We start from the raw sequence: 13258 nt of genomic DNA on the forward strand, positions 1-13258 counted from the left end.
TGGTAAATGATGTGGTATATGAATATGCTCTCATCTTATTACTTACCAAGTGAATCTTTAATTTCGTTAATCTCAGTTAACAACGATCTAATCCTTTCTTCGTATTCTTGTCGAATCTGTTCTGTTTCTTCACCTTGGCTTTTGAGTTTTTCTTGCGTCTAAAAATTGTGATGGTTAGCGATATTGCATTTCTTGTCTTTTAACATTTATTATAAGTTTTAATTTTTAAATTCTGGCTAAATAGCTAAGTGCTAAAGCCACAAAATAAAAAAAAACTTTTAAATTACTAATAAAATGAACAGGTCTATAAAAATAGAACTTGAAGTGAATAGAAAATAGAACATGAGTCGAAAAAGATAGAAATATTAAGCGAAACACGTATCCTCAAGGGCAGCAAAATATAAATTAGAAAAGATTTATCAAAAGGATAACAGCAAAGGAAATTTCTAACTCAGCAACTGAAAATAGTTAGAGAAAAAGGCTACCTAAACTATTACATACTAAAAATACACACACCCAAACTTATATGGAATCACCATGTATTTCAAAACAATATCTATTTCTTTTAAAAAAACTTGTTATTATTGCGAAGAATAAAGGTTTTTATTGAAAATAAACAAATCGATAAGACAATCAGATAGTACAGTTCGGTACGGTATAGGTTATTTGCTCGAGTTGCAAATGGAACGAAAATAAATAAACTAACTTTTGCTTCCAAAAACGAAAATATGCCTCATGTGGAGTTATAGAACCTACAACGGGGGAAGACTATTGGTCTTGTGGAGCAAGTAGTGTTTTCAGAGGGACATAGCTGCAGAGCTAGGTGTAACACAGGGGGCGTTCTGTCTAAAACCTATTCTAGGTAACAGGAAATAGGAAAGCTCAAAAATAAAGGAGGGAAAGTCGCCAAAAAGTAATATCGGCTCGCCATGATCGTTTAATTGTCCAATCAGCTGGAAGACACCCAATCATTTCTCACCAGCAGCTTCAAAGGCAGCTTTTGGAAGCTACAGATTTAACTGTTTCAGTTGAAATGATAAGAAGAAGAGTTCGTGCCAAGAAGTATACAGCAGGAGACAGTTATGGGTTCCCGAGTTATCCAGGCAGCACAAGATTGATCGTCTAAATTGGTGTCTTCACCACCAAAACTGGAACATTGGGAATTGACAAAATGTGCTATTTTCAAAAAAAGTCAGGATTTGTGTAAAATCAGATGACCCACGGAATCGTGTACTTAGAGGTCGAGGAAGACAAGCAATAACGAAAACTGTCAGATCTGTTCACAAATATAAAAGTGGAAGTGTAATGTTCTGGTGAGGAATTGTGATCCTTAAAAAAACTCCTTTAATTTTCATCCAATCAACGTTAACTGCTCACAGGTATGTTGATAACCTTTAGTTAGGCTCTGGAGAGGTGTAACAGGAGAAAATTTAATTTTCATGCATGATAATGGACCTCCACATACCATTAGAGTGACTAGAGACATCATTGAAGCATAAGGTATCCCCTTGTTTGGAGTGGCCTGCTTGATCATCCGAGCTTAACCCTATTGAGTATTTGTGGAATATGCTTAAAAGAAAAATTAGAGCTCGCCGGGAAAATCCACAAAACACCGCACGGCTAGTACAAGCTGCTCTTGAAGAATGGAGCAACCTACCCCAACAAAATGTTGATAATTTGATTAGGTGCGCGCCCCCGCAAACTGAAGCTTGAAGGAATAGAGGTGATAACACTGACCACCAAAAAACCAAAAAAAAAATTAATAAAAACAATTTAAACATTATTAGTTTTACATTGAAATTGTTGATGCTATTGACTTTAAAGCAACTACATACATACATAGTTTCAATTTTTTGTTTAAATACTTTATTGTTTTATTTAATTGTCATGTATTGGTTATTAGATTGCTTTAAAATAAATATTCTTTGACTTCGGGTGTTCGTTTTAAGTCCGCATGAAATAATAAGAAATATCAGATGATTCCATATAAGTTTGGGTGTGTGTAGATGGAGAAATATATACCCTGGAACAGTTGAGTTATATTGTTAGGTTCTTCGAGACAATAAACGTTTAAAATAAAAAATGCAAATAATAAGAAAGGCTTACATCGGTATAGAGTTCCTGGAGTTCTGTTAGTTTCATCTGAAGACCAACTTTTTCTTTCACTACTTCTGCGGCTCTCGCAAACAAAAACTTTATACCATACTTTGCTTCTGCCATCGTCTGGAATTTGTCGATTCTTGATTTGGCTTTAGTATCTGAAAGTTATAATATATATTATACAAGATGAGTTTTTTCAGAAATCAATTATTGAATAAAATGTATTATGACATAATTATGCCACAGACTGTTTTCAGCTCCCGGCGTAACAGACCCGAGTTGTTTGACAAGTAACCGTTTTTATGTTCTATTCCTTCTCGACTTTTGGAGTAAATTCTTTCTTGTTTCTTGTAAATACTATTCGAGATGTTATTTATTTCTAGAACATTGAATGTTGTATAAATAGTAGGTTTTTGTAATTAGCAGGGCAGTTGTGAATTTGAAAACGTCGGTGTACTTTGATATGTAACGGGCGCGGTATATGTTTGAATTTGTAATTGGATAAATTATTAGATTTAGGGCCGGTTGTTCGAACGCTAATCAAAGATGATAATTATCAAATATTTAATTACTGTCACCAACTGTCAATGTCAACTTTGATTGGGTTGCTGAAAACATAATTATTGATTACAATTATGAAATTAGTTGATCAATTATGTTAATAATTGTTATGTTAATTGATTAACTAATCTCATAATTATAATCAATTATGTTTTCAGCAACCCAAACAAAGTTGACATTGACAGTAATTAAATATTTGGTAGTGATCATTGTTGATTAGCTTTCGAACAATGATCACTATCAAATATTTAATTAGTGTCACAACTGTCAATGTCAACTTTGTTTGGGTTGCTGAAAACATAATTGATTATAATTATGAGATTAGTTAATCAATTAACATAACAATTATTAACATAATTGATTAACTAATTTCATAATTCTAATCCATAATTATGTTTTCAGCAACCCAAACAAAGTTGACATTGACAGTTGGTGACAGTAATTAAATATTTGATAATGATCATTTTTGATTAGCGTTCGAACAACCGGCCCTTAGTGTAATAAATAAATTAGATATTGTAGTTTGTAAAATAAAGGATATAAATTCAGTGTTTTTCATTTGTTTAGATGTAAGGTATTAAAAATAAATAAAGGCAACTAAAACTAAACATTAGTGCCTAAAAGATCATAGAAAAGTCAATTTTGTAACAGTATATAAAATATTTTTGTTCTGTTATTTTACCTTCATCTGAGTCCAAAAGTTTTTGTTGTAGATCCTGAATTTGGACACTTCTGAGCTCTAAATCATCTTCAATCGATTTACAATCTGTTGAATCGGCATCAGAGTTGTTTTTCATGTTGTCCAATTGTTGCTGCAGGGTAGCTCTATCTTCCAACAGCACTTTGAGCGTTGCTTCCGCTTCTAGTAAGTTTACGTAGAGGTCAAATTCCTGCTTCAGCTAAAAAGTAAATATATTTTTGAAACATCGACCTAGGTATCTTTTTTCCCTCTTCGACCTATCTTCAAGAATCTTTGGAAGATGCAGAGATGGGAATCAAAGTGAATGGAGTATTGATCAACAACATACGATATGCTGATGATGGTGTCTTAATTTGTGACAATATAGTCGATCTTCAACAACTTGCCACTATAATCGGAGAATATAGAGAGAATTACCAAAAAGACCAAATTCATGATTATCTCCAAAAATTTGGATGCACTTGAAAATTCAACTATAACACTGAATACTACCAAGTCGATTGAAATTATTAAATAAAAGAAACGCAATGTAGCCTGATCAGGGAATACAAAATTTTACGAAAACCTTCAAAAAAATAAAGGAAGGATGAAAATTTGGGAATAGGTAGTTGAAATTGTCTATTATTATTATACAGGGTGTCCAGAAACTCTACCGACAAACGAAGACAGGAGATTCCTCAGATAATTTTAAGATAATTTAACCCAATTCACCTAGTCCGAAAATGCTTCCTAAGGGAGCTAGAGCTCTTTGAAGATGGCGTCATGTAATTAGTTTTTCTTAAATACCTCCAGAACGCTTCTATTTAGAAAAACGAAAATTGGTATACATATTTACTTTCCAGAAATGAATCGATTCCATCCATTGCGAATTTCTAGTACAGGTCATAGGCGTCCGTTTTGGGTAGGGCAACGGTTATTTTATCGCCTAACTTTTTTGTCTTTAATTTTTAAGCATTTTTGACTCTGAATTATTTAATTGTGAGTTATTCTAGTACTAAAAGGTACTCTTAGTTTAAGTCGATAGGATGCGCCGTTTTCTAGAAAAATCGATTTGAAAATTTTTCGTTTCTTGAATTAAAAAAAAAAGATTAAAAAAAAACTATTTAGAAAGATGAAAACTGGTACATTTATTTATATTCCAGAGATTAATCGATTTCATTAATGGCGAATTTCTAGTACCGGTCATAGGCGTCCGTTTTGGGTAGGTCAACAGTTATTTTATAGTATACCTTTATTGTCTTTAATTTTTAAGTATTTTTGACGCTAGATTATTTAATTATGAGATATTCGAGTACTAAAAGTTACTCTTGCTTTAAGTTGGTAAAATACATCGGTTTTTTTTTTATTTTTTTTTAACTTTTTTTTTCAAGTTCCCAAAACCAAAAACTTTCAAATCGATTTTTCTAGAAAACGGTGTATCCTATCGACTTAAAGTAAGAGTACCTTTTAGTACTAGAATACCTCACAATTTAATAATCCAGTATCAAAAATGCTTAAAAGTTGAAGACAAAAAAGTTATGCGATAAAATAACCGTTGCCCTACCCAAAACGTACGCCTATGACCGGTACTAGAAATTCGCAATGGATGGAATCGATTCACTTCAGGAAAGTAAATAGGTATACCAATTTTCGTTTTTCTAAATAGAAGCGTTCTGGAGGTATTTAAGAAAAACTAATTACATGGCGCCATCTTCAAAGAGCTCTAGCTCCCTTAGGAAGCATTTTCGGACTAGGTGAATTGGGTTAAATTGTCATAAAATTATCTGAGGAATCTCCTGTCTTCGTTTGTCGGTAGAGTTTCTGGACACCCTGTATAAGAAAAAGTTTACAATCAAGTATATTCAAATGGGAAAGTTTACAATTCTACATCCCCTCCATTTTACAAAAATTGGGAAATACGGGGTGAAAAATATTTTCTCGGGAGTGAAAAAATATGCGTTTAAAATAGGCCCGGAATTGGATAAAATGACTAATTCTAAGAAACTTTTGTTCTATAGGTCTACAGAGTTTTTTCACCAAGGCAATACTTTTCGAGTTATTTGCGAGTGAATATGTTCATCTTTAACAAAAAAACATGTTTTTGGACGGTTTTTCGCAGATAACTCAAAAAGTAATTATTCTAGTGAAAAAAAATATTCTTAGTAAAAATATAGCTTATAAAAATTTGAAAAAAATGGTGTACGCGTGAGGTCTGCAGACCCAGTAGAAGCAGAGTAGCAAATGAATAGTAGGTTCTTCTTCATCAAATTCCAAATCGAATATTTCAATATGAAATAACCAAAAAGACGGAGCACTTTTCGGGGAAAATTCATTATAACTTTTTTAAAGTGTTTAAAAAAAGGTTTATTTTTGTTAAAAAAAAATAAGTGAGTTACGCTCAAAATATTGTTGGTCCCTTTTATTTTTTGGTACAAGAATCGCGAAAATCACCCCCTAGTTATCTTCCCACATGAAATTAATCGTTACCGCTTCACAAGTTACTTTACTTATGTATTGTTTATATTATTAATATCTATAAGTTTCATTGGTTCAAAGTGCTCATTTTTGAAAAAAATTGGGTTTAAAATAAAACATTTTTTAATTTTGAAAAAAAAATGGAAATGTTTATGGAATTAACTTAAAAATTATTAGTGATACCAAAAATCTTAAAGAGTAATAAAATGTATGTTTGGCTTTTCTGAATATTTTTGCTTTTTTGTTTTCTTGTTAGACAAAAATTGGTTATGCTATGGCTGTTCAAAATTTGCCTAAACTCGTGATAAGTTACTCGTTCAAGCCATTTTAACTACAACTTTTTCAAAAATAAGCACTTTGAACCGATGAAACTTACAGATCATATAAATAAAATATATAAGCAAAGTAACTTGTGAAGTGGTAATGATAAAATTTATTTGTGATGCTAATTAGGGGGTGGTTTTCGCGATTTTTTTACCAAAAAATAAAAGGGACCAACAATATTTTGAGCCACTTACTTTTAATGTTACAAGTTAAAAAAAAAAACAAATATAAACCTTCTTTTAAACACTTTAAAAAAGTTGAAATGAATTTTTTTCCCGAAATGTGCACCGTTTTTGGGTTATTTCACATGAAATATTCGATTTGGAATTTGATGAAGAACAACCTACTTTTCGTTAGCTACAACTCTGCTTCTACTGGGTCTACAGACGTCAAGCATACACCATTTTTTTCAGTTTTCTATAAGCTATATTTTTGCTAAGAATATTTTTTTCTCGAAAATACCTACTTTTTGAGTTATCTCCGAAAAACCGTCCAAAAACATGTTTTTTCTGTTGAAAAATGAACATATTCACTTGCAAATAACTCGAAAAGTATTGTCTTAGGGAAAAACTCTATAGAACAAAAGTTGCTTAGAATTAGTCATTTTATCCAATTCCGGACTTATTTTGAATGTATATTTTTCACCTTCGAGAGGGGGGTATTCCCTCCATTTTACAAAAATGGAGGGATGTAGAATTGTAAACTTTTTCTTATATTATAATAGATAATTTCAACTACCTATTCCCAAATTTTCATCCTTCCTTTATTCTTTTTTGGGTCAAATTGTTCTTTGATCGGGCTAATGATTTTTCACAGTACATTAATTAGACCCGTAGTAACCTATGTGTGTGAAACCTGGGCAATGACAAAAAAGATAAATCCTAACTCAAGACAATCGAGAGAAATATACTGAGAAAAGTATACAGCCCGGTGCAAGACGAGAATCAGAATTAATGAATTAAACAAATGGTACGATATTATAATTCAGGTCCGAAAATCCTACCAGAAGAAGTAATCGCAGCCATTAGACACATGAAGGATGGAAAGGCACCGGGACTTGATAAAATTCCTGCAGAACTGCTAAAGCTATAAGATGAAGCACAAATAAAAATAATAGCTGAAATATTTAATGAAATATACAAAGCAGTAAAAATACCAGCAGAGTAGCTCAAATCTGAGTTTGTACCGTTGCCCAAAAAACCAGGAGCAAAGGTTTGTGAAGACCATAAGCCTAATGAGCCATCTTCTCAAGCTGTTTTTAAAAGTCATCCATAATAGAATTTACCGAAAATGCGAAGAACAAATGGCGCCCAATCAGTTTGGATTTGTGAACGCCGTTGGTACGAGGGAGGCTTTATTTAGCGTGCAGGTGTTGTTTCAGAAATGTAGAGATGTCAGCTGTGATGTTTTTGCATGCCTGATTGACTACAAAAAGGCTTTCGATAGAGTCCGACATGAACAAATGATGGAAGTGCTGAGGAGGACAGGGATTGACGGAAGAGACCTGAAAATAATAGCTAACCTGTATTGGAATCAATCAGCAGTGTTCCGAATAGATGGAGAATATACAAATCAGATCAAACTTTTAAGGGGAGTGAGACAGGGATGCATAATTTCACCGCTGATATTCAATATGTACTCAGAGCACATTTTTGAAGAGGCTCTAAAAGATATTGATGAAGGCATCTCAATAAATGGAGTCGGGCTCAGTAACCTGCGGTGTGCAGATGATACAATTAAGTTTTCCAATACCATAGAAGGGCTGCAAAACTTAATGAATAAAATAACTGAAACAATTAGAACATATCAGGAGCTTGGAGGAGTAAGGGCGAACTGCAAAAACGATGTTTCGGGAAAACTGAGTTAAAGTTTACAAACATGTTAGAATAGTAAGGGCGACCAAGTGATGCTACTAGATTATGCGATTGATCGTCGCATTTCTACTATAGCGTGCGGTCTACCGAGGGATACGGTGTATAATCTGTATTATTACGGCTCACCACTACAATCTTTTCTCAGAAGCGTTGAACAGAAACATGAAAGGCTCCTTTGTAGGGGTAAGTAGTAGGGGAAAGTTTATCGCCAAGTACTAATAAAAATTAAAATATACAATAAACTTTATGCAAATTTAGTATCTTTACTATAATGCAAATTACCCCTAATCTTTTCCTACGGTATGGAAATCCTTCAGGTAGATCTTAAAACCTTAAGAGGATTTTGCAAGATTTTTATGAAATAAAAAAAGAGGTTTAATAGTTTTTATTCTGTAAAAATAAACATCCCTAGTGTTTTTAATAAAATTCACAAATAAAGCTTCAATTGAATTCAATTTGATTTTCATCATCTACGGTTTTTTCGTCTTCTATATCTTACCGTATCTCATTAACTAAAGCTACTAGGCTACAGAAACACAGGCGCGTTAACAGAGGAGAACGGGCGAACCTTAAACGGAAGCGCAACGAAAGCCTGTGGGTTCTAGACGATTATGCAGTTCAGTTTCTGATGAATGGATTGGTATATTATTTCTTACGAAATTTTAGGAGTATGAAGGGCGAAACATGCTGTTATAATATACAGACGCATTCTTTAAAAGTATGTGAGGAAGATGAGACTGTTTTTGACATGACCATTTTTCGGGTTCGCCCTTATTCCTACAAGCTCCTGATATGGACTAGATATAAACACCAGCAAAACCAAGCTAATGATCATCGCCAAGCAAAACATAAATGGAGCAAATCTGCAGATAAACCAAATGAGAATTGAACGGTCTCACAATACAACTATTTGGGAAGTATAATCAATGAGTCGTGGGACAATACTCAAGAGATTAAATGTCGCATCGGAAAGGCAAAGAGTGCATTCTTGGCTATGAGCTCTGTATTCAAGAGCCATGACATCACTCTAAAAACAAAAATAAGCCTCCTTAAATGTTACGTGTACTCAGTGCTTCTATACGGAGTAGAAACGTGAACATTAAGGCAGAAACTCTATCGAAACTTCAAGCTTTTGAGCTATTGTTGTACAGAAGGATCCTGAAAATACCATGGACAGACAAATTCACCAATGAAGAAGTACTACGGAGGATGAACCCAACCGCAGATTTAGTCAACATCGTGAAGGGCCGTAAGCTGCAGTACTTGGGACATATAATGAGGAATCAAAGCAGATACGAGCAACTCCAGTGCATCTTACAAGGTAAAATTGAAGGAAAAAGGGCCCCAGGACGAAGAAGAATATCCTGTATTGCTAACCTGAGAGCATCGTATAGAAAGACCTCAACACAACTATTCCGTATAGCAACCAACAAACTCATCATAACCAGAATGATCGCCAACGTTCGGAACGGACAGGCACCCTAAGAAGAAGTACGATATTATAAGAGTTGTGAAAAGTCAAACACTGCCATTACTGAGACAAGAAAATACAAAAATAACAAAGAAAATGTTACAATGGAAGCCGATAGGAAGAGAAAAAAAATGGACCAGAACGAGATGGTTGGATGACGTGGAAGACGACCTGAAAACTATGAATGTAAGACAATGGAAGAGAAGGGCACAAGAGAGGTCTAAATGGAAAGACATAGCCAGAGAGGCAAAAACCCATTCAGGGTTATGATGCTAAAACAACAAGAAGAGCCCTAAAAGATACACAGGTTATTAAGACAAAGCAAAAAAGGAAGCACTTACCCATGGTTCGATTCGTTCAGCTTTACCAGCATTCCTAGATTCCTGTGCCTGTTGTTTTACGGACAGGGCGAGTTTTAATCTTCTATTTATAGCTTCCGCTTCTTCCACCCTCCTCTTAAACACGTTCTGCTGTTTACTGTGGATGACTTTCATTCGTGCAATTTCGCATTGTTTCTTTATATCTTGTTGTTTCAATTTTATGCATTCCCGTTCTTTTTGTATCTTCCACTGTCGGAACTTGTCAGACTCTTCACGCATCGTCTTTACCAGTTTAACTTTGGTTTGTTTCATTTCGAGTATTTCTTTATTTAAAACCTTGATGCGTTCTTCATCTCTGGCCTTCATCTTTATCTTCTGGTTTTGTTCTTGAACCTACAACAAAATAAATTAAGTAAAACAAGTTTTATTGATATCGAAAAAATATTGTGCTACAAATCCTTGTTGAAATATTTAACAAAACTACTCTTCTTCTTCTTAACTCAGGCAAGACTCTTTAGTCTCTGGCACTTTGTACCACACCCTGTTATTCTCCTTAAACTCTAATAAGTTCTGATTAACTATTTAGTGGGAAATAAGCCACAATTAAATTGAAAAAATAATTTTATTAACGTTTCGAAGCCCAAATCGGGTTTCGTTGTCAAAATACAGAATACTACTAAAATCAACAAAAATGTTGTTGCTAAGTAAAAAAATTCTTCTAATAATTTATTTAATCTGACTCATTTATATTGGCAATTCAGACGTATATTATACATTTTAAAGTAGAAGACTTTAAAATTATATCGCCAACATTTATGAGTTGTGTTCCTGGGACGACTTTACTAAAAGATAGTTCATTCGATTACATGAAATCAATCCCAACTCAAGAATATCCGTCACAAAAAAATCATAGCATGTCATTTGTCTTTAAAAAGACAAACAAATGCAACGACGACGGTAAAATTCTCGCGTTAGAGATTCCATAGTAAATCACGAGGGAAAACCAGGAAAAACCTCGTGATACTATCCCGACATCGTAAGTATTTGGTCTTACATTTAATTTACTTTCAAAAAACTAATACCAAATTCTGACTTTAATATGTTTAAATTATAAATAATATTAATAATACATAGATATACAATACGTAATACTAAAATATAAAATTTGTACCAACTCGATATGTTATTGACTGACTAATCGTGGTATTTTCTTTCTATTGACTTCCTCTTTCCGGATGGGTAACCACATCCTACTGCATTCTACCGAGGAATTTGTGACATAATTGTTTTCATTTAGCATAATTAGAGCTGCTTCTTTGATTTTTCTCTTTTTACTATCTGATTCTTTCAGGACTATACTTGAATCTCTCCACTGAACTCTATGTTCATTATCCCATGCGTGTTGACATATTTGAGATCTATCAAATTCTCTATTTTTAATATAAGACTGATGTTCACTTATTCTAACGTTTAATGGTCTTGATGTTTCACCTAAATAAAATTGTTCGCATTCACAAGGTATTTTATAAATGCAATTCTTTGTTCTTTCTTGTTCATTGTTAGGTTTAGTTTTAGATAGAATAGATCCCAATGTGTTTGTTGTTTTGAATGTTGTTGAAATGTTGAATTTCTTTCCTACTGTTTTAAGTTTCTCGGATAGTCCTTTTATAATATAGTCCTTTTCATGACCATTTTTCAGTGTGTAACAGTTTTTCGATTTCTCTCTAACGCATTAAATTGTATATGACAGAAAAAAAGGCACGTCGGTGATTACTTTGGTAATTATTCTAGTTCGGTGATTATTCTAGTTGTCAATAGATGGCGCCATAATCAAAAAATAATTATTTATTAAATAAAATAATAATATTATCAACATAATTTGTACAATTTATAAGACTATACAAATCAATGAAAATACCACTTTATAAATGCAATAGACACAATTGATTTGTTTTTATTCCAAATTGAAAATAAAATGTGACAACTGTCAGATTTAACTAAAATGTCATGTTAGAATAAATGTCATAAATGTGTATTATCACGGACTTACCTTTTTTTCTATAATTTGTGACGCACTGAAAAATGGTCATGAAAAGGAGAATATATGGTATTGATATTTTCCTCGTATTATTTCTTGTGAATGTTGTAGCATCCCGTTAAATATTTTAAAATAATAAAAATAGAGAATTTGATAGATCTCAAATATGTCAACACGCATGGGATAATGAACATAGAGTTCAGTGGAGAGATTCAAGTATAGTCCTGAAAGAATCAGATAGTAAAAAGAGAAAAATCAAAGAAGCGGCTCTAATATTATGCTAAATGAAACCAATTGTGTCGCAAATTCCTCGGTAGAATGCAGTAGGATGTGGTTACCCATCCTGAAAGAGGAAGTCAATAGAAAGAAAATACCACGATTAGTAAGTTAATAACATATCGAGTTAGTACAAATTTTATATTTTAGTATTACGTATTGTATATACCCTATTCCACGAACATACGCCTGTTTTGGATTACTTCGACAACGAATATTTTACTGTGCAAAATAAGAAGAACCAAAGTAAATTACAAATTACATTGTTGTTTATTGGAATAATTATTAGCGCCATTTAGTTTCGTATTTCTTATGTTGCACAGTAAAATATTCGTTGTCGAAGTAATCCAAAACAGGCGTATGTTCGTGAAATGGCCCATATCTATGTATTATTAATATTATTTATAATTTAAACATATTAAAGTCAGAATTTAGTATTAGTTTTTTGAAAGTAAATTAAATGTAAGACCAAATACTTACGATGTCGGGATAGTATCACGAGGTTTTTTCCTGGTTTTCCCTCGTGATTTACTATGAAATCTCTAACGCGAGAATTTTACTGTCGTCGTTGCATTTGTTTGTCTTTTTAAAGACAAATCACATGCTATGATTTTTTGTGACGGATATTCTTGAGTTGGGATTGATTTCATGTAATCGAATGAACTATCTTTTAGTAAAGTCGTCCCAGGAATGCAACTCATAAATATTGGCGATATCATTTTAAAGTCTTCTACTTTAAAATGTATAATATACGTCTGAATTGCCAATATAAATGAGTCAGATTAAATAAATTATTAGAAGAATTTTTTTACTTAGCAACAACATTTTTGTTGATTTTAGTAGTATTCTGTATTTTGACAACGAATCCCGATTTTGGGCTTCGAAACGTTAATAAAATTATTTTTCCAATTTAATTGTGGCTTATTTCCCACTAAATAGTTAATCATAAAAATGCCACAAGGAAATAACTTCAGAACAACACTAAAAGTTCTGTGGCCTCAACGAAGGCCAACAGTTTTCTTATTGGTAGTTTTAGGATCTCTCTGATTCAAACCTCATTTGACCAGTAAATTTCCTACTTTACATCACCTAGCACACTGCAATGGCATAATATGTGCATGGCAGTCTCTTCATCCATTT

General features: G+C 32.9%; 1 protein-coding gene across 2 annotated transcripts in view; it reads right to left on the bottom strand.

The window, feature by feature from the left end:
* Positions 1-13258, bottom strand: part of LOC114332959 (chromosome-associated kinesin KIF4) — a 137796-nt gene that overhangs the window by 44057 nt on the left and 80481 nt on the right. For both annotated transcript variants that reach the window (XM_050655196.1, XM_050655197.1), the window contains exons 10-13: positions 9826-10197; positions 3344-3560; positions 2107-2258; positions 47-158 (exon numbers count right to left, since the gene is read on the bottom strand). In XM_050655196.1, coding sequence (XP_050511153.1) covers positions 47-158; positions 2107-2258; positions 3344-3560; positions 9826-10197 — 853 coding nt within the window. The remainder of the gene's footprint in view (positions 1-46; positions 159-2106; positions 2259-3343; positions 3561-9825; positions 10198-13258) is intronic.

This window comes from Diabrotica virgifera, chromosome 7 (assembly GCF_917563875.1).
Source record: "Diabrotica virgifera virgifera chromosome 7, PGI_DIABVI_V3a".
Lineage (NCBI taxonomy): Eukaryota > Metazoa > Arthropoda > Insecta > Coleoptera > Chrysomelidae > Diabrotica > Diabrotica virgifera.